Below are 23,590 nucleotides of genomic sequence, written 5' to 3' on the forward strand. Positions count from 1 at the left end.
ACTAGGCAAAATCTGCATATGGCTCGCTGATAACAAACTATCATTACACATGGGCAAAACAGAATCCATTCTCTTCGGTTCAAATAACAAACTCAGCAAGACCGACGGCTTCTCAGTTACAGTGGGTGACAATATTGTCACAAGGAAAGATGAAATTACCTACCTGGGCTCCATCCTAGAGGCTAATCTTTCCTGTGACAAAATGGCATCCAATGTAATAAAAAAAGTCAACCAACAAACTCGATTCTTGTACCGGATCTCCTCTCTGGTAAACAAGAACACCCTGAAGACTCTGGCAGGAGCACTCATACAAGGGTACTACGACTATGCTTGCACCTCATGGTACCAAAGCACCTCAAAGGCGCTAAAAACTAAATTACAAACATCTCAAAACTAACTGGTCAGACTACTGCTTGACCTTACTCCTAGAACCCACCTCACCCCTTCCCACTTTGACAACCTAGGATGGCTTAGAGTAGACGACAGAGTACAGCAACTTGCAATGGGCCTGGTCTACAAGATACACTACACGACCAAGGTACCCATGTACATGTCAAAATACTTCCCAAAGGTCAGTGAATACCACGATCACAACACCAGAGGGAGCTCCACAAATCATGTTAAACCCAGATTCGGCTCAAACAAGGGACTAAACACGTTTCGCAATTATGCCACATCAATGTGGAACACCCTACCCAAAGCTGTAAAGGAATGTGAATCACTACCCACTTTAAAAAACACTCTCAAAGAACACCTATGGGAGACTGCAATTCAAAACTGGCCCATGTAAATGTCCTAACCCAACCCCCTCCAATGTACAGTAAATGACCAAGTATGGTTGTCAATATTCCAATGTACAGTTTTGCTTGTACAGTGTTCCCCCCCCACCCCTCCTGCCCACCGAACCACCTCCAATGTACAGCCCCCCACCCACCTCACCTACCCAACCTCCCCCAATGTACAGTTTTTACGTCAAATGTATATACACTTTTCTGGACTCTTTTTGTATCACAAACGGTACTGTATTTGTAAATCTGGTACGTCATAAATGTATAGATGTAGCAGTACTGTCTATCTGTATGTCATATATGTCCTGATTAATTGAAAATGGGGGACCCTGATGTAAACAAGACGAAAGTCTTTCTCTGGTCTGCATCCCCTTAACAATTGTGTGTATTGAGCTGTACTGTATTGTACCCATTCTGCAATCTGTTAATAAAGTTATCAATCAATCAATCAAGAAGTACTGTATATTGGTATGTCCTAAATGTCTTGATGAATTGAAAATGGAGGACCCTGATGTAAACGAGACGAAAGTCTTTTTCTGGTCTGCATCCTCTTAGCAGTTGTTTGTATTGAGCCGTACTGTATTGTACCCATTCTGCAATCTGTTAATAAAACTTTCAATCAATCAATCAAAGATGAAAAGTTAAAACACTCTTTTGTACACCAGCTCTAAAATGTGCTAACTGTGACACCGAAGCCCTCATTCATCAACGTGTCTTACGCACAGATTTGTGCTTAACCTGTGCGTACGATCATTTCTAAGCAAAGAGTGGGATTAATCAATTTCAACTTGAACTTGACTTAGTGCTTATGTCTACGCACAGCTCGGAGCACACTTAGCTGACGCCCAGTGGTAGAATATATTATTACAACAAGGAAATGAGCTTCTGTGCATTAGTTTCAACACTGGCATGTTCTGTATGAACCGTAATTCATTATAGTTCATTGTAAAATAGCAACAGTAGTGTAATTATGGTCAAAACCCTATAAATAGCATTTGGAATAATAGATCTTTCTCTCAGAATGAATGCAGCATGGTTTATATAGCGTTATCGGAATATACGGGGTGTAGGCTACTGACTGACTGCGCTCCGCGTATCTCAACTCGTTATTATTTTGCGCACAGACCGCAGAAACACGGGAACGTTTTGATTATATTTAAAAGGCTTTACGTTAAACGAAACAAGTGGAATTTCGAAGCTGTAAGCAGAATACAAGTCATATGAACACCCACGATATAGTGTTCTTCCCCCTTTTTACTGTATAAGAAAGAATAGAAAACGCATTGCAATGACACCAGATAGTGGACAGACTATGTATATGATGGGATTCAAGTTCGCGTTTTTGTTGATCATAGGCATGCTGTCAGAGTATGATATCTTAATCAAACATTCTAGAACATTTGTCGTCACAGATCATGTCCTAATATAACATAGGCTATGGCATGGTCCATCGTGATATTGTGTGGACTGTTATTACTGTACCGTAGGGCTGGGCGATATGACGATATTATATAAATATCGGGTACAGTTCATTAACGATACACTTTTTTAACGTATCGTGGATATCGTGATGTTTTGCCCAAGAGGATTGTGTCGCGTCAATCTGGAAATCTGGTCCACCCCGTTCAAACTTTTGAACAACGCCGCTCCCACACACACACTACTGCATCAAAGTTAGTTAGTACTTATGATTAACAAAGGCATTCGTTTTGTGGCATCAACATTATATAGTTACACGTTATATAGTTACACATCAGCGTATTTACCCAAACATAGCAACGTCCGATGACGACATAGATAGCAAGCGTTACTGTTCATATCTCAGTCCGTGCCGAGTTGTGCGTGCCCATTCTGCGGTCTGTTAATAAAGTTTTCAATCAGACAGATGTATGGAAAGGCTTTTATTATAACATTTGTTGCAGTAAAATCATTATGCCTCGTTGTCATGCTGCGGTGCGCTAGTAATCACTCGTCGGCTGCGGTGAGCTGTTGTTGTTGTCGTTGAGCTGAGCTCTCGTTAAAATCAAGGAGGGCATTCGGGAAGTAAAAAAAGAATAGCGCTGCTTGCCGATTGGTGCTAAGAACAGCAGGGCGGGTACAAGCGGTGTGACGTAATTGGCAGACTCGACTGTCAATCAAAATGAATGAACGTTATTAACGATTGCAGAATGGGTACAAATTAAACAATACAGTACAGCTCAATACAACAACAGTGGACTGACTGGAGGATGAAGACCAGAAAAAGACTTTCGGCTTTTTTACATAAGGGTCCTCCATTTTCAATTCATCAAAACATTTAGAGACATACAAATATACAGTAGTTTCATAAAAATGCTAAAATCCTATTGATTGATTTAAAACTTTATTAACATATTGCAGAATTGGTACAGTACAGCTCAATACATACAATTGTTAAGGGGATGCAGACCAGCGAAAGACTTTCGTCTTGTTTACATCAGGGTCCCCCATTTTCAATTCATCATATTTCATATCTAAATCATATAATATCTCATTGCTAAATATATGCAATATATAATCTAATAATCCAATAATCTAAATCTAATATATAATATAAAAATGCTAAATGCATGGGTATTTTATTTTGTCTTTAATGTTAGCTTGCAAACTCAAATACTGTCTTGGTAAGCCTCATAATGAATTGTTTGGGGAAAAAAAGAAAAACATCGTGATGCGTATCGTGTATCGCCGAAAGGTCAGAAAATATCGTGATATCATATTTAGGCCATATCGCCCAGCCCTACTGTACCGGTACCACCCATTGTGACAACAGCCTTGTGAGTCCTGCACACAAACATGATGGAATTCAAGTTCATGTATTGAAAGGCAGGCTACATCATACATGCAGTGAGATTCATTGTTCTTGTAACTGAGGGGTACAATTCCCTGACTGTATTGTTAGATATGATATTTAATACCACTACCTCATGTACTTTAACTTCTGGCCACCCAGTACAAGATATAAGTATGATGAACACTTTCCCACCTGATGAAACGAATCCACACAAATGTACCAAATCGAAGGTTTAATACAGCAAAAGGTGTATACAACGATCACTTAATTACATTTATGATTTGAAATATGGAATATGCACTTTTATGGCAAATGAGTATTCGTAGGTAAATCAACATTGAATGTCCAATCTCTGGTTGCGCAGGGAGTAAGTATACAACCTGGAATATTTAGGAAACGATAGCGATGGTACTTAAATGATTATAGCTGGATACACTAAGGGGGGGGGGGGGTCCCGCTGGTTGTAAGACAGTAGGAGGGGGGGGTTAGAGAAGCCGCTGGCGGTATCCCATCTGGCCGACGGTGTCTTGGGAGAATCCAAAGTCTTGGACACGGTGCCCACAGAACCTCGGGCCGCAGACGAATACAGCTGGACCCTCTGTGGACGGTATCTGCCGGTCCACAACGGAGAGACGTGAGGCGACCTCACTGGTGTAGAGCGCCGTCTCACCTGGAGTCCTCTCCGGGGGGTAATTCCAACACTCCGCAGTGTTGGCCTTTATCCATGGAATAATCAAAGCACACAAAGCATAATCCAAGCCGTGGAAGGCTCGCCGTCGTCCGGGTAGAGTAATCCAATATACAGGTCCAGTCGCTCTTGGCCCGGAGCTCCTCGGATGCAATCACCACTAGGGGTCTGACCAGCCTGGTTAAGCGTCCAGATAACGTCAGGAACGATGGGGGTACTGATAACTTTAGAACTCTAACCGAACGATGCACCATACATAAATAGACTATTATTAGCTTAATAGAATACGTCCAACTCGACGGTATGGTGCCAAACTATGACCATTCAACTATTAATCTACACGATATCTCAATGCCTATTCTGGGCCAAGTAGGCCTTACTACACCGCACGTGCGTTGTGGGGAGGCTTTGCGTCTGTCACTCTGTTGGAGGGTAAAGAACTGGACTAAAAGAAAGTTCTACTTTACTTGCGCCATATATATATGCGCTATGAACAAATAGTACCATTCGTATTTCGCCCGACGTATTACTACGCTGGTACCGGACTTGCCACGACATGTTAGGCGGCACGATTGAACTTGGACCTAGGGGTATGGCAACCTGGCGCCAGGTTCTCGTCCAATGGTAGAATGAAACTATTATGGGCTGTTTAGTAGACTAAAGGGATATTCAATGCATATTGTACAAGGAATATACAGGGGGTATCAAACGATACACAAATACAATTAAATATATATATATAAATAAATATACATATTCGGTTTAATCTGATCCTTCACAACAGTTCTTGTATATGCTCTCGTATTATTGTTTATATAGGCTACCCAATACTGACATCAAAATAGATTGTAGTATGCCTCTAGAAATCATATGCAGCAGGTAGAAAATTGACGGAAGATCCATCGCGATTTGGAATAAAATTGAGGAGAACTTTAATCCCTGGGTATTAATCAAACAACACGGGAAAAGGCAGTCATATTCCAGCGCGGTCTTTATTAGTGTTTGCGCTGCCCAGGCAGCAATGGTTAATAGATATCATATCCGACATCACCGTAAGTGTACACGTCTGTCAGCCTGTCTCATGACACGCTTCCCTCGGCTTAGTCCATTTTTCCACATTTCATGGGGGTATTTCATTACCGTATATGGTTAATCGGGGCGGTTCTGGTATGCAAATACTTAAAACAGTGCACGAGCTCAAACGTAGGATCAAAGTCATATTCATCATGACCGGTGTGCGTAGAACCTGCGTACGCACGTGTGGTGAATCCCGATTTTTCTGTGCGTGCACTGATTCTACATTCTGTGCTTACGTGTGGAAATAGAACATATTCTACGTCACGTTGATGAATGAGGGCCCAGTATTCTCAGAAGATAAAGTCGCTGTGATTTAAAAAAAAAAAAAAAAACATACAGTACTCTGTGTTTTCAGAGAAGCTCACCTGACAATCTAAAAGACTATTAGATATTTGAATGTATTCACAGTTGTTGGCCATCAAGTGAAACTGGCTTGGTTTCCAGATCTTGCTTGGTACACATTGTTTTCTAGCTGGCTAATGTTACACCATAATTCAAGAGCCTTAGTGTGGGCCAGGTAGGCAGCTCTACAGAGCCTTAGTGTGGGCCAGGTAGGCAGCTCTACAGAGCCTTAGTGTGGGCCAGGTAGGCAGCTCTACAGAGCCTTAGTGTGGGCCAGGTAGGCAGCTCTACAGAGCCTTAGTGTGGGCCAGGTAGGCAGCTCTACAGAGCCTTAGTGTGGGCCAGGTAGGCAGCTCTACAGAGCCTTAGTGTGGGCCAGGTAGGCAGCTCTACAGAGCCTTGGTGTGGGCCAGGTAGGCAGCTTCACCAGAGCCTTAGTGTGGACCAGGTAGGCAGCTTTACAGAGCCTTAGTGTGGACCAGGTAGGCAGCTTTACAGAGCCTTAGTGTGGACCAGGTAGGCAGCTTTACAGAGCCTTGGTGTGGGCCATGTAGGCAGCTTTACAGAGCCTTAGTGTGGGCCAGGTAGGCAGCTTTACAGAGCCTTGGTGTGGGCCAGGTAGGTAGCTTCACCAGAGCCTTAGTGTGGACCAGGTAGACAGCTTTACAGAGCCTTGGTGTGGGCCAGGTAGGCAGCTTTACAGAGCCTTAGTGTGGGCCAGGTAGACAGCTTTACAGAGCCTTGGTGTGGGCCAGGTAGGCAGCTCTACAGAGCCTTAGTGTGGGCCAGGTAGGCAGCTTTACAGAGCCTTAGTGTGGGCCAGGTAGACAGCTCTACAGAGCCTTAGTGTGGGCCAGGTAGGCAGCTTTACAGAGCCTTAGTGTGGACCAGGTAGGCAGCTCTACAGAGCCTTAGTGTGGGCCAGGTAGGCAGCTTTACAGAGCCTTGGTGTGGGCCAGGTAGACAGCTTTACAGAGCCTTAGTGTGGGCCAGGTAGGTAGCTTCACCAGAGCCTTAGTGTGGGCCAGGTAGGCAGCTTTACAGAGCCTTAGTGTGGGCCAGGTAGACAGCTCTACAGAGCCTTAGTGTGGGCCAGGTAGACAGCTTTACAGAGCCTTAGTGTGGGCCAGGTAGACAGCTTTACAGAACCTTAGTGGGGGCCAGGTAGGTAGCTTCACCAGAGCCTTGGTGTGGGCCAGGTAGGCAGCTTCACCAGAGCCTTAGTGTGGGCCAGGTAGGTAGCTTCACCAGAGCCTTAGTGTGGGCCAGGTAGGTAGCTTCACCAGAGCCTTGGTGTGGGCCAGGTAGGCAGCTCTACAGAGCCTTAGTGTGGGCCAGGTAGGCAGCTCTACAGAGCCTTAGTGTGGGCCAGGTAGGCAGCTTTACAGAGCCTTGGTGTGGGCCAGGTAGGCAGCTCTACAGAGCCTTAGTGTGGGCCAGGTAGGCAGCTTTACAGAGCCTTAGTGTGGGCCAGGTAGGTAACTTCACCAGAGCCTTGGTGTGGGCCAGGTAGGCAGCTCTACAGAGCCTTAGTGTGGGCCAGGTAGGTAGCTTCAGCAGAGCCTTAGTGTGGGCCAGGTAGGCAGCTTTACAGAGCCTTAGTGTGGGCCAGGTAGGCAGCTTTACAGAGCCTTGGTGTGGGCCAGGTAGACAGCTTTACAGAGCCTTAGTGTGGGCCAGGTAGACGGCTTTACAGAGCCTTGGTGTGGGCCAGGTAGGCAGCTTTACAGAGCCTTGGTGTGGGCCAGGTAGGCAGCTCTACAGAGCCTTAGTGTGGGCCAGGTAGGCAGCTTTACAGAGCCTTGGTGTGGGCCAGGTAGACAGCTCTACAGAGCCTTAGTGTGGGCCAGGTAGACCGCTTTACAGAGCCTTAGTGTGGGCCAGGTAGGCAGCTCTACAGAGCCTTAGTGTGGGCCAGGTAGGCAGCTTTACAGAGCCTTGGTGTGGGCCAGGTAGACAGCTTTACAGAGCCTTGGTGTGGGCCAGGTAGGTAGCTTTACAGAGCCTTGGTGTGGGCCAGGTAGACAGCTTTACAGAGCCTTAGTGTGGGCCAGGTAGACAGCTTCACCAGAGCCTTAGTGTGGGCCAGGTAGGCAGCTCTACAGAGCCTTAGTGTGGGCCAGGTAGACAGCTTTACAGAGCCTTGGTGTGGGCCAGGTAGGCAGCTTTACAGAGCCTTAGTGTGGGCCAGGTAGGCAGCTCTACAGAGCCTTAGTGTGGGCCAGGTAGGCAGCTTTACAGAGCCTTGGTGTGGGCCAGGTAGACAGCTTTACAGAGCCTTGGTGTGGGCCAGGTAGGTAGCTTCACCAGAGCCTTCGTGTGGGCCAGGTAGGCAGCTTTACAGAGCCTTGGTGTGGGCCAGGTAGGTAGCTTCACCAGAGCCTTAGTGTGGGCCAGGTAGGCAGCTTTACAGAGCCTTGGTGTGGGCCATGTAGGTAGCTTCACCAGAGCCTTGGTGTGGGCCAGGTAGGTAGCTTCACCAGAGCCTTAGTGTGGGCCAGGTAGACAGCTTTACAGAGCCTTAGTGTGGGCCAGGTAGGCAGCTTTACAGAGCCTTGGTGTGGGCCAGGTAGGTAGCTTCAGCAGAGCCTTGGTGTGGGCCAGGTAGGCAGCTTTACAGAGCCTTAGTGTGGGCCAGGTAGACCGCTTTACAGAGCCTTGGTGTGGGCCAGGTAGACCGCTTTACAGAGCCTTAGTGTGGGCCAGGTAGGTAGCTTCAGCAGAGCCTTGGTGTGGGCCAGGTAGGTAGCTTCACCAGAGCCTTAGTGTGGACCAGGTAGGTAGCTTCACCAGAGCCTTAGTGTGGGCCAGGTAGACCGCTTCAGCAGAGCCTTGGTGTGGGCCAGGTAGGTAGCTTCACAAGAGCCTTAGTGTGGGCCAGGTAGGTAGCTTTACAGAGCCTTAGTGTGGGCCAGGTAGACCGCTTTACAGAGCCTTGGTGTGGGCCATGTAGGCAGCTTTACAGAGCCTTGGTGTGGGCCAGGTAGACCGCTTTACAGAGCCTTAGTGTGGGCCAGGTAGGTAGCTTCACCAGAGCCTTAGTGTGGGCCAGGTAGACCGCTTTACAGAGCCTTGGTGTGGGCCATGTAGGCAGCTTTACAGAGCCTTGGTGTGGGCCAGGTAGACAGCTTTAAAGAGCCTTAGGCTGCGTCCCATTCCTCCCCTTGGCCCTACGGCTCCGTTTTGCGCGTTCCCGTGAAGTGTAGTGGTGTCCCATCTTACTTTGGATCAAGGGGTAGTGACGTTTCAGCCCTCCAAATGGCCCTACAAACAGTCTGCCAAGATGCAGGCTCGATTTCAAGGGAGAGATGGTATTTCCCAGAATGCACTGCAAATCTAAAGAAAAAGAAAATGGTGGAGCGGTACCAGTAATTTAGACAATGGAAGTATTGATTTCTTCGTAACAAATCATAAAAAAAATATACAGTCAACTGGAATATGTTAATTTTTTACACATATGTTGGATTATTTAATTGGTTTGTCATGACGAACCAATAAAAAATCGCGAATCTTTTGGTTATCCTATAACCCTAGTTATATGATTACTGGTGAAGTGTCTCGCGATTGACATTTTATTAACAGATTGCAGAATGGGTACAATACAGTACGGCTCAATACACACAATTGGGATGCAGACCAGAGAGACTTTCATCTTGTTTACATCAGGGTCCCCCATTTTCAATTAATCATAACATTTATGACATACAGATAACAGTACTGTTAATCCAGATATTGATGACGTATACAAGATATACAAATTTACAGTACTGTTTAAGAGACAGAGTTTCTAAAAGAGAGTATATACATTTGAGGGGGAGGAAAACAGATAGCTTCTTGTCCCTGTTTCAACGCATGGTTGACAAAATGTCAGAACAATAGTGTGGGTACTGTATTGGGGGGGGTAAATTAATTTATTAAAATGTTTTTTCTACAATTGTTAATATTTGCAGTGGATTTGTATACTCTTTACATATACATGCAAATTACTAGAATTTATATCAAGAGAACCTAGAATTAAAAAGTTAATATGTACTACCAATACCATGTAATACACTGCAGTACTCTGTATTAACCTGAAATGCCATGTTGTACCCTGTACTACCATGGTCATATTCTGTTGTATCATGTAGTACGCTATACTGCCATGTAGTACCATACAATACCATGTAGTACTACTATTATGCTTTATTATAGTCTCACCCATTCATTTTCTATTTGACTGACATACTGTATGAATATAAAGAACCTGACTAACATTTGATTAAACTTGTGCTACAAAATAACAACACAAAATGTCAAGAGTTTGATACCAAAAACCTTTTTATATACAAGCATAAACACTGAAGACATTCGTTATAATTTACATGGTATGCAGAGCAAGCTTCATGGTCCTTCTGATATAAGCTGCCTGTAAGTTATGTAAACAGTCAGCGTGTGGGTGAGTTGCGTCATTACGCTGTCGGCAACTGAGTGCTAGTGCTGTCCCATTTCGTAGTGCAATTCACCCCTTGTGGCTCCGCTCTGAAGGGTGACTCAAGGGGTAGGGCCAAGCCGTAGGGCCAAGGGGAGGAATGGGACGCAGCCTTGGGTCGCTTTCACATATAGTTTTGGTGGACTCTGTGCGGTTCTGGTGGTGAAGTTGCAACATTGTTGCATTCTTCATTTGGTTCGCCTGCGTTCACATAGCAATCTGTCAGGCGCACCAAACTATCTGAACAATGTCACGCGGTCCAAAAGGGCGCTCGTCTATTGGACAGTGGAAATGTGTGTGTGGCTGCGAGCCCGTCTGTGTGTGGACTGTGAGCTCTGTCTGACTCCAGATCAGCGGAGGCGAGTTGTTCTATTGAAGCAGATTACCACCATCCTCTCGCTAAACAACTTGTACACCACGTTGTTATATATATATAATAATAACAACAATATAATAAGCCGTGTTTTTTCTTCCTTCTTCCCAAGATGCACAGTTAGATATATAGATAGATAGAGAGATAGATGCAGTGTGCTTGTTTTGCATTGAATGCTGCGAGCAGTGGTAATAAGCACTTCCTATATTTGGTTCGTGTTTGGTCCGATGAAGCGAACCGAGACCTACGTTTTCAGGCGGACCAGAGTTCGCCTGTGAGTTCGACCGCATTCACACAAACCCGAAAAACCGGACTATCGAATTCTGGTCCGATAATCCGGACCAAACAGGCCCTGTGTGAAAGCGACCTTAGTGTGGGCCAGGTAGGCAGCTTTACAGAGCCTTAGTGTGGGCCAGGTAGGTAGCTTCACCAGAGCCTTAGTGTGGGCCAGGTAGGCAGCTTTACAGAGCCTTAGTGTGGGCCAGGTAGGCAGCTTTACAGAGCCTTAGTGTGGGCCAGGTAGGCAGCTTTACAGAGCCTTAGTGTGGGCCAGGTAGGCAGCTTTACAGAGCCTTAGTGTGGGCCAGGTAGACAGCTTTACAGAGCCTTAGTGTGGGCCAGGTAGACAGCTTCACCAGAGCCTTAGTGTGGGCCAGGTAGGCAGCTTTACAGAGCCTTAGTGTGGGCCAGGTAGACCGCTTCACCAGAGCCTTAGTGTGGGCCAGGTAGACAGCTTCACCAGAGGGGTCTTTTCCCTGCAGGAGGCCAACTAGGGCCATGTCGTCAGCGTACTTGATAAAACAAAAATGTTTCTCTTTAACACATTGAGTGCCACGCCCCTTCCGGGAAGTGACCACTTCCGTGCCGCCCATTAACCCCATGTAAACGTAGTTGTAGTTTGTAGAACTAAACTTATATCTTATAGTATTGCTATGGGTCTAATAACGCCCTCGAGTCTCATTGAGCTACTTCTGGTCAACGTGCAAAAAACAGATTATTTTTTCATCCGTACATTTCCATTTGATACCGTATTGAACATGAACATAGTCCGGCCGCTTCTGAGCAATTTCAGGGGAAAGACAGCGTTTTTGTGTAATTCAATAAACACGTTGTCATTTTTCGCCTGATTATTGGATCTTCCTGAAATCAACGCTAGATCATCACTATTATCCTTTGTGGTGCACGCATGCAATGTGGTTTAGACCGGAGCACCCCCCCCCCCCACCCCCCCCCTCCATCCCAACGGCAGAACAGCCAGACACATAAACACACATATAGCTTCAATCGCAGTAGAAATAAATATCAGATCAATGCAAGCTTTCATATATAGTGTCCTTACCTGGTCTCTGGAGTAATGAAAAAAAAAGAATCCAATAATCTCATCGCCATTCCAGTTATCCACAGCGATCGTCCCTCCGACGTTGTTGGGCATTGCTCTTCAACGGGCGGGCGGGGTCAGTTGTCCAAGCCATCCCTATAAGCGTGTGTTTTGCCCGAGTGTTTAGGACCCGCCCGCACACCGCAGCTCGGTATAGAAAATAAACGAACCCATTTCTAACCGGGTGCATTACTGGCCGAAGGCGTTAGAGGGCGGTATAATACCGTCTGCCAGCTTAGACACACTCAGAACAGTATGCACAAAGTGCCCCGCTAAATTATGAATGGATATAGATAATAAAAGAAATACCGTGACAGAAACGTAGATCTACGTTTCCGGCACTCAACGATCGGATGACGGAACCGTAGATCTACGTGAACGGCACTGAAAGTGTTAACTCATTCAGTGCCAGGGATTAGACGAGTCCCGTTGTTGCAATGCCACGCTTTAAAGATAGGAGTGTGTCACCTTGTTTGTAGAGCTATATATATATTCTATATTATAGCTATGGATACAATACTATGGCCCATTTGACATCAACTATCTATCGTTCAATATGTGAAAAGGAATACATTTTTTCATCCATACGTTCCCGTGTTATACCATGGTGAATATAAGTATAGTTTTAGAGTGGTCTGGGGTAATTCCCGAAAGGCTGAGTTATAGCCTTATATGTGAATTCTACTATAAGCGTTGCCGTTTCTTGCCTGGACACGCTACTATTCCCAAACCAAATGTATATAATAGGTATTATGTTTCATCATGAATGCATGAAAGGGGGGGCGGGGGGTTGTTTCTGATTATTTGCTTGCCAGTAACGGCATTCGTATTGAACACTAAAAACGCTGATCAGCTGGATCGGTATAATAACATTGCACGATCAAGCTAGAATTGACGTCAGATAGTCCCTACCTGTGATCGGGAGTATTCCAAAAATAATATTCCAATTGTTTGATCGCCATCTGGTCCATACGATGTCCATTCAACATATGGATCGGGGGCATTTGGCGCGCTTCAATGCAACCGGGAGAACCGCTCGACTCGCCCGACCCAGAAAACTGTGCCCGGAGACATTTGAGTGTAACACAGGGCAAGATATAAGGTTTCAAAGGGTGCTCGATACCGCCGTCTAGCTGGATGCGGCCGGTATTGCACTTTGGCAATCTCAGACTCATTCCCTATGGTAACACCAAGGTCCCTGGATGAATAATGAATAAAAATATCGAAAGAAACGACCAAAACCCAAGATATCTCGGGTCTGGGAGCCAACGCATGGCGAGTTAACCTGATATATCTTGGGTCTGGCAATTAAAGAGTTAATCATACATTTATTTGTAAAAAGAGAAAATAAAAAGGTGGAAAAGACGGAACATTGTGGGCAGCCTGTGCTGACGGCGAGCATATCTGAAATGCTCCCACTGACAGAGACCCTCTGTGAGCGACGAGAGAGAACATCTCTGATCCAGAGAATTAGCCCCTTGTTGACCGGGATCAGCTAGCCTTTCCAGGAGGATATGGGAGTGTCGCATATTTGGATTTTATGGTGTTTTTTTTGTTCTTGATTTATTGTGATGTTTCTTCTTGACTTGTTTAAGAAGACTTGTACATGCCATGGGGGCAGTACCTTGTGATTTCGGACTTTTTCAAATAAATTTGATTTGATTTAGGATATGTACCTTCATTGAATTGAATGCAGAAAAAATCCACAAAGTCCTAGCATAGCTTTTAGGCTGCATAAGATGTTTAGTTACTGTGTTAAGCAGAGGCATAGCTTTTAGGCTGCATGAGGTGTTTAGTTACTGTGTTAAGCAGAGGCATAGCTTTTAGGCTGCATGAGGTGTTTAGTTACTGTGTTAAGCAGAGTCAGCACGGCATCATGCCTCTCTTGCTCCTGTACGCAAACTGCAGTGGATCTAACATACTGGCCACAGTGGTGGACAAGTCATTGGCCAGGACTCTCTCCTAGGGCTGGGCGATATAACGATAACGATAAATATCGCGATATATTTTAATAATCGATATCGAATATCAAAAAAAAATAAAAACGAAAAATCGTTTTTTTTTTTTTTTTTTTTTTTTTTACCTGCAACAGGGCAGTTTTAAAACCAGAGACAGTGGACAGACTTGTCTTTCTTGCCTGCAACTTAAAGTAATGGCTTTGCTTGTCCAAATGACAATACTGACCAAATTCAGATTTCTTTTTCTCTTGTCCATTTATTTTGTTTGCTTTCTAATTTAAAATACATTTTGAAACTGTCTGTACACAGTAGGCTATGTGTGCTAGCAGAACTAGACTCCAGTCACGAGTCACAGTGCACATGTGCGGTGGTTTGTCCACCAAAAAAGCGCCAAAAGATCGAAAATAAACTAGCAGAGCCAGAACTGTTCAACTCCTCTGGAGCCACAGCCAGCAGAGAAGCCGGTTTACTTTAGCTTTTAAACCAGCTGCAGCCTGAGAACTGGAGTGTGAGGGGATGTAACACTAAAGATGGCGGTAATGACAAAGAATTGCTGCAAAATAAACATACATCTGTTGTTAAAAAAAAAAAAAAAAAAAATTAATTTTTTTTTTTATACTTATAACAATTCGATAATTATCGATATCGAGAAATAAAATAAAATTATCATATCGTTATCGCGATATGATTTTTTTCCATATCGCCCAGCCCTGCTCTCTCCATAGTTTTACACAGATTGGAGGTTATTGCGAAAATCGCTGTATTTTTCGGCTTAATTATTGAGATTTGCCATGATTTTGGCATTGTATCCATATCTGGGAGGGACTGGAACAGCTTGGTGAATACTCCCTTTAATTGAAAACCACAGTCTTTGAGCAGATAGGCTTTCAGTAGTATTTGGTAGCTGCAGCTCTAAAGTTTGATCGCTAATGTTAGTGCTGACAGTGACACTAGCTAACAGAAAAAGTGGATGTTGGATGCTTTCCATTGTGGGTAGATTATGAGGACTGTATAACATCAAACACAGCAGACATCTTTGATACAGTTGCCCATTGGTGTAATCGTGGAAAACAGGGACACTCAAGTGCAGGCATATGGTGCCTTCAAATGGGGATGAGAAAAGTCTTCTGAATCTGAATAACCCACCGTTGAGGTATTCACAACGTCGTAAGTGGACATTTTCTGAAAGAGTTTACGAGTTGTGACGTGGTGTTAAACCTGGAAGTTATTTTTGCTGTGGAATTATTGTACATAACATCTTTATTTAATCACATTTTTGTAATTTTGCTGGTTACTTTTTTGGTAAACAAGCTGATAGAATCACTTCACTGCATTAATGGAAAGAGCAAGAGCTAAGTCTCATCAGCCATCTTTTCCTGAGCACCACTGGGGATCTAGTGCAGTGACGTGTTAATAATTTAATAATCCAGTTCTTTATTTGTTTTATTTTGATGTGTACATGCTGATGCATGTCATATAAGTAATAATACTGGTTTAATTGTATATCCCCAACTTTTCTGAGCAAGATCTTTTATACAAAATAATTAAGAGGCCTGTCTCAAATAAAAGTGGGGTGAGTTTAGTGATTGATTAATAGCCTGGGCTATTAATTGAAGTTTACAGTGTCAACATTTGTCAAGTACATAAACCACAAATTGAATAATATGAAGTGAATGAAATGTTGGCTCAGTTTTTCCCTCACTGTGAAATTAACCGTGTTTTCCTTCCCATTTACCAGTAATCGTGTCCTTTATACAGATGTTTTAACTAGAATGTTTTGCTAACTACCATATTTTTAAGAGCCACATTGCTGACACTATAAAGGTATTTTTGTTACACCCCCAATGCGAGAATGTACTGAAGCTGGTGACGTTAGGGGAACTATGCTGCAGTGAAGGTAGTTTTGGCTAGCAGTTATATTTCTTAAATTGCCACTTTGAATTTCAAAGTCCCCGCCTTAGCAGAGAGAGAGAAATTAATATTAGAAGAGCTCATTTCATTTATTTGTTTATTTTAGACGACAGAGTCCATGTAATGTTTTGTAAATTATACAGACCTGTTTGAACGACTTGAAATTAGTAAAACTATAGTAAACTGTATTTTTCCATTATGACACAGTGATGATATTTAAGAAGCTTTTTTTCTTTTTTACCTTTATTTAACCAGGAAGTCCCATTACGATACAAGATCTCTTTTGCAAGGGAGACCTGGTCAAGATAACATTTGCGATACATCACACAAGAACACAATAAAAGTGCATGTATACAATACATCACATAAAACACAAAAACATAAAACACAAAACAGAATATGGTAGTAAAAGTGTATGACCGTATAATACAGCGTAATACAGTAATTTTGCAGTGGGGACCCGACGACAGAAAGCAGCGACGTTCTTCTTGTAAAAAGTTATGTAACAGAGATTTAAATTTGCCAAGAGAGAGCAGGGTATCTTAAGTGGATATGGTCCTGTAGCCCATTCCATGCCCAAAGTGTTAAAAGAGAAAAAGCTGTCCTTCCTAGTCCAGTGTGTATTCTGGTATTGTTGACGAGGACCTTGAGGGCTCTTTTTGAAGAGCTGTTTTATTGAAGGTAGGGAGTCTGTTGAAACCAGAGACGTAGCCTGGGGCGATCTTTTAACGCCTTTCTATAACTCCCTTTTTACATTCAGTCAAAAGGTAGTACATGTAAAAAGTTGCCACTTTTATCCAAAGCAACTTACAAATTGTGTACAAGTCAGCAGGAGGGGTACACCTCTGGCGGCTAAGGGTAAGTGGTATTGTTCGTCTAGCAGTGCCAAACTTTGAGTGGCACTGAATACATGGTAGCATAGACATAATATAGCATAGTAGGTAGTAGTATACAGTAGGCAAATACTAGGCATAGTAGCGTAGTACATAGTAGATAGTAGTAGTATACATACTAAAAGAAGGTTAGTATAATTTCTTTTTTTTATAAGATCTTTTAAAAAAATGTATTGTGATCATTCTTATTCAGATATTGGTTGAAAAAGTGTTTTTAGTCTACGGCGGGAAAATTGGGCGGGTTTCAGCTGTCCTAACTGTGATATGAGTGGACATGAGAGGTTTTATGTTAAATGTTTTATGTTTATTTAGGATCCCCATTAGCTTTTGCACTTGACAAAAGCTATTCTTCCTGGGGTCCGGCATTTAAAACAATACAACAATAGAGGTTTATTGCAAAGCAAACTATAAATATCCCACATTTCCCATTCCAGCTCATCACTTTGCCATCTTATGGGCTTCTGTGGGGAACACCGTCCCGGCCACCTTCTGGGCCATGTACTACCTGGTGACACACAGAGAGGCCCTGGAGGCCGTGCGCCAGGAGATCCACAACGTCCTGCAGCTCTCGGGCACGGAGGCGGTCCGGGACGGAGACGTGACCCTCAACAAAGAGCAACTGGATAGCCTGCTGTGTCTGAGTATGTTTGTCACTTCCTGTTTGTCCGATACAAGTATTTTAGTGTTGGCTGCCTTTAGTGTTCGGTTACTGCAGGGTCACTGGAAGAGCACAATATCAGTGGCCTCCTGTGAAAACGAATGTTCTGCTTAAAAACAAGACATGAATATAATAAGACTATTATACTATAATAGACTATTCGACTATAATAGAATAGAATTGAAAGTTACTTAAAAACATATTTAAGCAATCTCTGACCATGAAACATAGCTTATGAAATACCACATGCTCACTCAAATGCACCAATTGATACTTGGAAGGTGATTTTAAAAAGATATATACGTAGATATGAGAGGAGGAGCTATTCACTGGGATGCCAGAGGTGTGTGCAGTGCTACAGGGTTTCCTCGGCTGCTCAGGAGGGGTCTACTCTGCAGATTCCCCAGGAAAGAATGTGAACCACATTTGTTATGGCTGCGAAATTGGTCCCCTCCACATATTAATATACTAACATGATATCAAGCTGATATTTGCATTTGAAAATGGTAATATTAATCATTGTCTCTATAATCAGTATTATGTCAAACAACAAGTAACAAGCAACAACATACCATCTGACTGCAAGGTGCTAGGTTTGAATCCCCCTTCTCTCACCCTCATATCCTGTCACTCTACTAAACTGTCCTGTGTAACAACGCAGAAATGCCTTAAAATATATTGTAAAAATAGTATTAAAAAAATGGCTCGATAGACGCTGGATAAAGTTGACCATCTTGACCTACCGGTCACATCATGCTGACAACTGAAACGGTACACGGGGAGCTTTTTTTTCCAGATTTTATAGACTTGTCAGCACAAAGCATAGTATCTGACATCTCTCTCTGCCCTACACAAACCGACACACACACGCACACACACACACACACGCACACACACACACACTCACGCACACCAAACAAAGCTGGGTCTGTGATTGCACTAACGAGAGCAGACCCAACAGATCCACAGCGTTGGACGGTGAGCGTGTCACATTAGATCTCGCTTGCCTCCCCGCACCGTGCCGGCTCTAACCTTATCACTGGTGACAACTGCATGCCAGCGGACAGATCGCTCCGGCGCTCACTCAGGCTGGCCGCAGAGCCCTGTCTCACACCACGGGAAGATTTACTGTACAACCCTAACCCTTCCCCCTTCCCCCCCCCCCCCTGAGGGGCCGAGGCGTGTTCTCAGATCCGCCTGTTCTCATTTTCCCCTCATATTCGGTGGCAGTCTGTGTTGTTGGCAGAGGGGATGTTCTGCATTATGAGCTTAGCTGCTGTTGAGTTAATTTGAGAGATGGTGGACAACAGTTTTTCTTTGTTTGTTTCGAACATTTCTCATCCTTAATCTGGAAATCTGTCATCTCGCCTGAGTTTGCTTATTGTCCTTTTTTTTTTTTTTTTACTAATCAACGTTGTTCTGTTTATAATATTGGAATGAGATCCGGTATTACACAATGTCTCACGAGAAAAATGTAAACCTAGATTAGGAGACAAATGAACAATGGCCTCAGTAGTGCCTATACATTTAGCCCCCTTTAGGTGTATATGTTTCATGGGGTTTTTCAAGTACTGGAATTCTACAACCCCCATTGGTTCTGATGACCAGTGGTACATCCTGATTTATAATGTTCCATTCTCAAGATTATATCTCGCATGTGAGATTGTACCCATAAGGGTTTTTGCCTGAATGTTCAGTGTTGTACGAGAGTTGTTTCCATTTCTATTTTTTTTCCCGCACCACTTCAACAAAACGGTAACAAATCTAAACATTGACCATGACAGAAAGTGTATATAAAAGTGCTGAGTAGAGGCAAGAGACCCAGATGGGCCTATACGGGGCCTCAACTCATTAAATCAACGGATTAAAAAAACACAAAAACAAAAGTAAAGTGAAATAAGGTCATACATTTATTTTCATAATATTAAGATAATAATAATAATAACAAACAACATTAATAATTAGTCGAAACAAATTAATATGAAACTGTAAAACAAAGTGACATTAATGGTTTTATGAGATTGAAGCTATTAATTTAACAATGTATATTTAAGCTTGGATTTGATGAAATAGATGAGCAATTTTCTTATTATGGAGGGTTTTGAATTCCCTCCTCCAACTCCCACATCTTCTGCCCACAGTGTAGTAGCTGATATCCCAACGCACACACATACTAGCTACACTCTTTTCACCTCAAGGTCAACAACAATGCACTGAAACAAAAAAACACCCCAAACATAACGCCCCAGGTAGTAACAACAGAGTTGGTGTGTGTGTGTGTGTGTATTTGCAGACAGCTCCATCCACGAGAGCCTGCGCTTGTCTTCGGCCTCCATGAACATCCGTGTGGTGCAGGAGGACTTCAGCCTCAGGCTGGAGAGCGAGCGCTCGGTGGCGGTGAGAAAGGGAGACGTCATCGCCCTCTACCCCCAGAGCATGCACATGGACGGGGAGATATACGAGGACCCCGAGGTAAAGGAGAACGTGGATCACTTTTCGGATGTTCGCCAGCTCACTTGCCATGTGGGGGTGGGCTTAAAATGGCTGTGAGGCGTCATATTTTAGTATACGCCGTGTTGGCAGTACAGTTCAGATCCATCCACCCACACTGCCAGCTGGTGTGTGTGTGTGTTTCTGTGTGTTTGTTTTGTGGATGCATGTTTGCGGTCGTGTGCCTACTTCGATTAAAGCTGCATTAAGTCAGATTTTTTATCATTTGGAATGAGGACCAACTTCAGTTTATACAATCCTCATTCCAGCGATGATTATGTGAAATGAGGAACATGTAGACTCAGCCACAAAGGTCCACGCTTATTCAACGTAATTGTACTGTACGTGTTTGAGACTGAGAAATATTCCAAATTTCTCATCTGATCAAATTTCACCCGATGCAGTTGATGAGCGTCACGCTCGGACTGAATGACCGTTTCCACACCGGCTTTCAGACAGTCGGCCACCGAACGCATGCTAATGATATCAGATGGTTGAAATCTATTATTGCTGGCAGCGATTAAGGCTTGAACAGCCCCTGGGGATCTCATAATGAGGGAGTACGGAATAAATTTAGGATTTTGCCAAGATCACTGAGATCTTGTTCTGCACTGATTCATATTTGGATATAGTGTTCACAAGATTTAATCTCCGATCATCACCTGATTAGATGATGGGCAGCGCACATGTGTGACGGTGGTCACGAGGTACCAGCGGGCGCTACGCGCTCTGCACCTGTCCTCCTCCGACAGCCTCAAGCCGCTCACCAGCACCGTGTGACCACCTACATTAAATACCACGGTCTCATCCATTCCGCCACCTGAAAAGGACCCAGGTCAGGTGGTGAAGTGAGGGATATTTAACCTAGGAGGGCGATCGCAACAAGGGGCTACCGCATGGCAAGGTTTCAACCTTGTTACACACGGTTGAACGAGTGAAGGCTAATTGAATTTGCATGCGGCTGAGGTCAGCTCAAGGTTGCTTAGAGTAGACAAAGGTTGTACATTGTCCCCTTTCCATCCTTTAATGCATCTTAAACAAATGGAGGAAGGGTGAGTTGGTGTTGGTGGGGTATCAGAAAACACCTCATAGCAGGAAGCATTTTTTTTTTTTTTTTTTTACAGTTTAAATACTGTGGGAGAGTGACTGATGTAATTGGGTGAAATGATAGGCTGTTGGCTTTGAATGTGTAATGTATGTGAACCACCAATAGGCAGCTCAGGTCATGGGTGTTATTTGAATATTCAAGGAGATGCAGAAGTTTCCTTACTATTTAATATCACACACATCCAAAAACTCTAAACTATTTGCACACATTAATTTAGTTTGACAGTTATTGAGAGTAAATTAATTTGAATATGCCCACCAGTGATGTCATCAGGAAAATTGAATCCTTGTGTTGTGTTAATTACATCTCCATTAAATGATGTAGATGAAAAATAGCAATACCTTGTCTTATAGGGACTTATAATTTCATTGAGCTTTAATTGGCATAACACAACACAAGTATTCAATGTCCCCGATGACATCACCAGTGGCCATATTCAAACGTATTTACTCTGAATAACTAAATGAATGTGTGTAAAACTGTTTAGAGCTTTTGGATGTGCGTGAGATTGTGTTCAAAATAAATCTGCATTGTTTTTTGGTGAAGTGCCCTTAATCTATACTGTGTTAAGATATTGTGTGTTAACCCTTTAAAGTGAGTTTCCCCCCCCCCCCCAAATGTTTCCCATGGGATTCTATATTGGGGCGACAGTGGCTCGGGAGGTAGAGCAGTCGTCTGGTAATCCGGAGATTCCTGGTTCGATTCCCGCTCCTCCCGGGCAGCGTGTCGAAGTGTCCTTGAGCAAGACACTTAACCCCTAATTGCTCCTGATGAGCAGGTTGGCTCCTTGCATGGTTGCTTCTGCCATCGGTGTGTGAATGGGTAACTAAAAAAAATTTAGATTTTTTTTAAAGCGCTATATAAATGCAGCCATTTACCATTTATATTGAAATTCGATCACTCTATATAGCTTTCGATGACCAGTGGTCATTAGGACATTGATTGAAATTTGTATGAACAGATTGCAGAATGGGTACAATACAGTACAGCTCAATACACACAATTGTTAAGGGAATGCAGAGCAGAGAAAGACTTTCGTCTTGTTTACATCAGGGTCCCCCATTTTCAATCCATCATGATTGACATGATGACAAATGATGACATCATCATTAGGACTGTTCAGTTCACTAAATCCTAATCCCACCAGGATAACCGTAGACCTCAAAAGGGTTAAAGACCGAAAGTAAAACCTCAGTAAACCTTAACCGTCTCCCCATGTTCCATCAGATGTACAAGTACGACCGCTACATGGAGGACGGCAGAGAGAAGACTGACTTCTACAAGGACCAGCAGAGGCTCAACCCCTACCTCATGCCCTTCGGCTCAGGCTCCAGCATGTGTCCTGGGCGCTACTTTGCCGTCAACGAGATCAAGCAGTTCCTGTCCCTCCTGCTGCTCTACTTCGAGATAGAGGTACCGGCGGGCCAACAGAAGGTCACGCTGGACTCGAGCCGAGCTGGCCTGGGCATCCTGCTGCCCGCCAACAACGTTTATTTTCGCTACAGGCCGCGCAGAGCCTGAACGGACCAAATTGTCCAGGCGGCACATCTTAAATCTTGTATGTTATGTTAAGGAGTGGATTATTCAGTGTGGATTATAGACATCCATGTCAATGGCACACCTGTGAGGTCTTGGGGCCCTAATGGACACCGAGCCCTTTGTAGGTCAATGGCTCATGGTGGGAGTTGTGAACTGTAAGACAATGGACTGACCACTAATGTTTTTCACTGAGCCAAGCAGCTGCAAATTCTACCCAGCAACCAAGCACTTATAGAATACACACTGCTGCAAGTGTACTGTATATCTGACTCTATAATAGTATACTGTATAACAGCAGCTTGGTGTCTATTTAGGTCCAACATTTATAAGGAACTCTTATGAAGTCAAATATACAGTGTGATTTTTGTAGAGATAATAGTATAGTCCTGTATGATGTGATGCCTTTATTTAACTTTTTTTTGCGTTTTGACCGTTTACAGTTAATACACTACTGCTATTGATACTAAACGTACTGTTGCATGTACATCCGGTTGTGAATCTGATACAAAGTCTGAGATTATATAGAATAACTAAAAACATGTCAAATAAAATATGTACATTTATTTTTCATATGGGCTACTTTGCATATTCTCTTATGTTACCCTTTGAATTAATAACCAAATAACCGACCATTTACAGCGGTTTACACTATATTTGCATTTCAAAGAAGCACTGTTCACAAAATAAAGTAATATGCTAGTGTGTATCACGTAAATGTATCACAAAATCTCAGTAATCTTCCTGTGTAGCCATCCCTAGTACTAAAAGTAAATGAACCCTCTTCTACTGTGATTAATTCAGGTTAGCCTGTTGATAAGAATATCCGTTTTAATTTGTATGTTTGCACTGTGAAAGCAATGCAATAATAATCAACAAATAACTTGTATCATGTTAAAGCACACATATCTTGCACTCAAGTGAAAACACTGGATATTCATATAAACCTCGGTTTTAAATGGGGAAAATAATAAAAATCCAATAGACTATTCGTCAGCAATACAATTTATTGTAGGAGAAGATAAGGCTGGTTGCACCTGATTATTTTTTAGAAGGACATTGTATCAGTGATGCAAAATAGCCGAGTTTTCCCAATTAATTGTAAAA

General features: G+C 43.4%; 1 protein-coding gene across 1 annotated transcript in view; it reads left to right on the top strand.

Annotated features, from left to right (window-relative positions):
* The window catches only part of cyp7b1 (cytochrome P450, family 7, subfamily B, polypeptide 1), a 37,600-nt gene extending 14,550 nt beyond the window's left edge, over positions 1-23,050 (top strand). The window contains exons 4-6 of the mRNA XM_084327219.1: positions 17,126-17,332; positions 19,643-19,821; positions 22,175-23,050. Coding sequence (XP_084183345.1) covers positions 17,126-17,332; positions 19,643-19,821; positions 22,175-22,468 — 680 coding nt within the window. The 3' untranslated portion in view covers positions 22,469-23,050. The remainder of the gene's footprint in view (positions 1-17,125; positions 17,333-19,642; positions 19,822-22,174) is intronic.
* Positions 23,051-23,590: the final 540 nt, after the last annotated feature.

Source organism: Notolepis coatsorum, assembly GCF_963971535.1.
Source record: "Notolepis coatsorum genome assembly, chromosome: 13".
Classification (NCBI taxonomy): Eukaryota; Metazoa; Chordata; class Actinopteri; order Aulopiformes; family Paralepididae; genus Notolepis; species Notolepis coatsorum.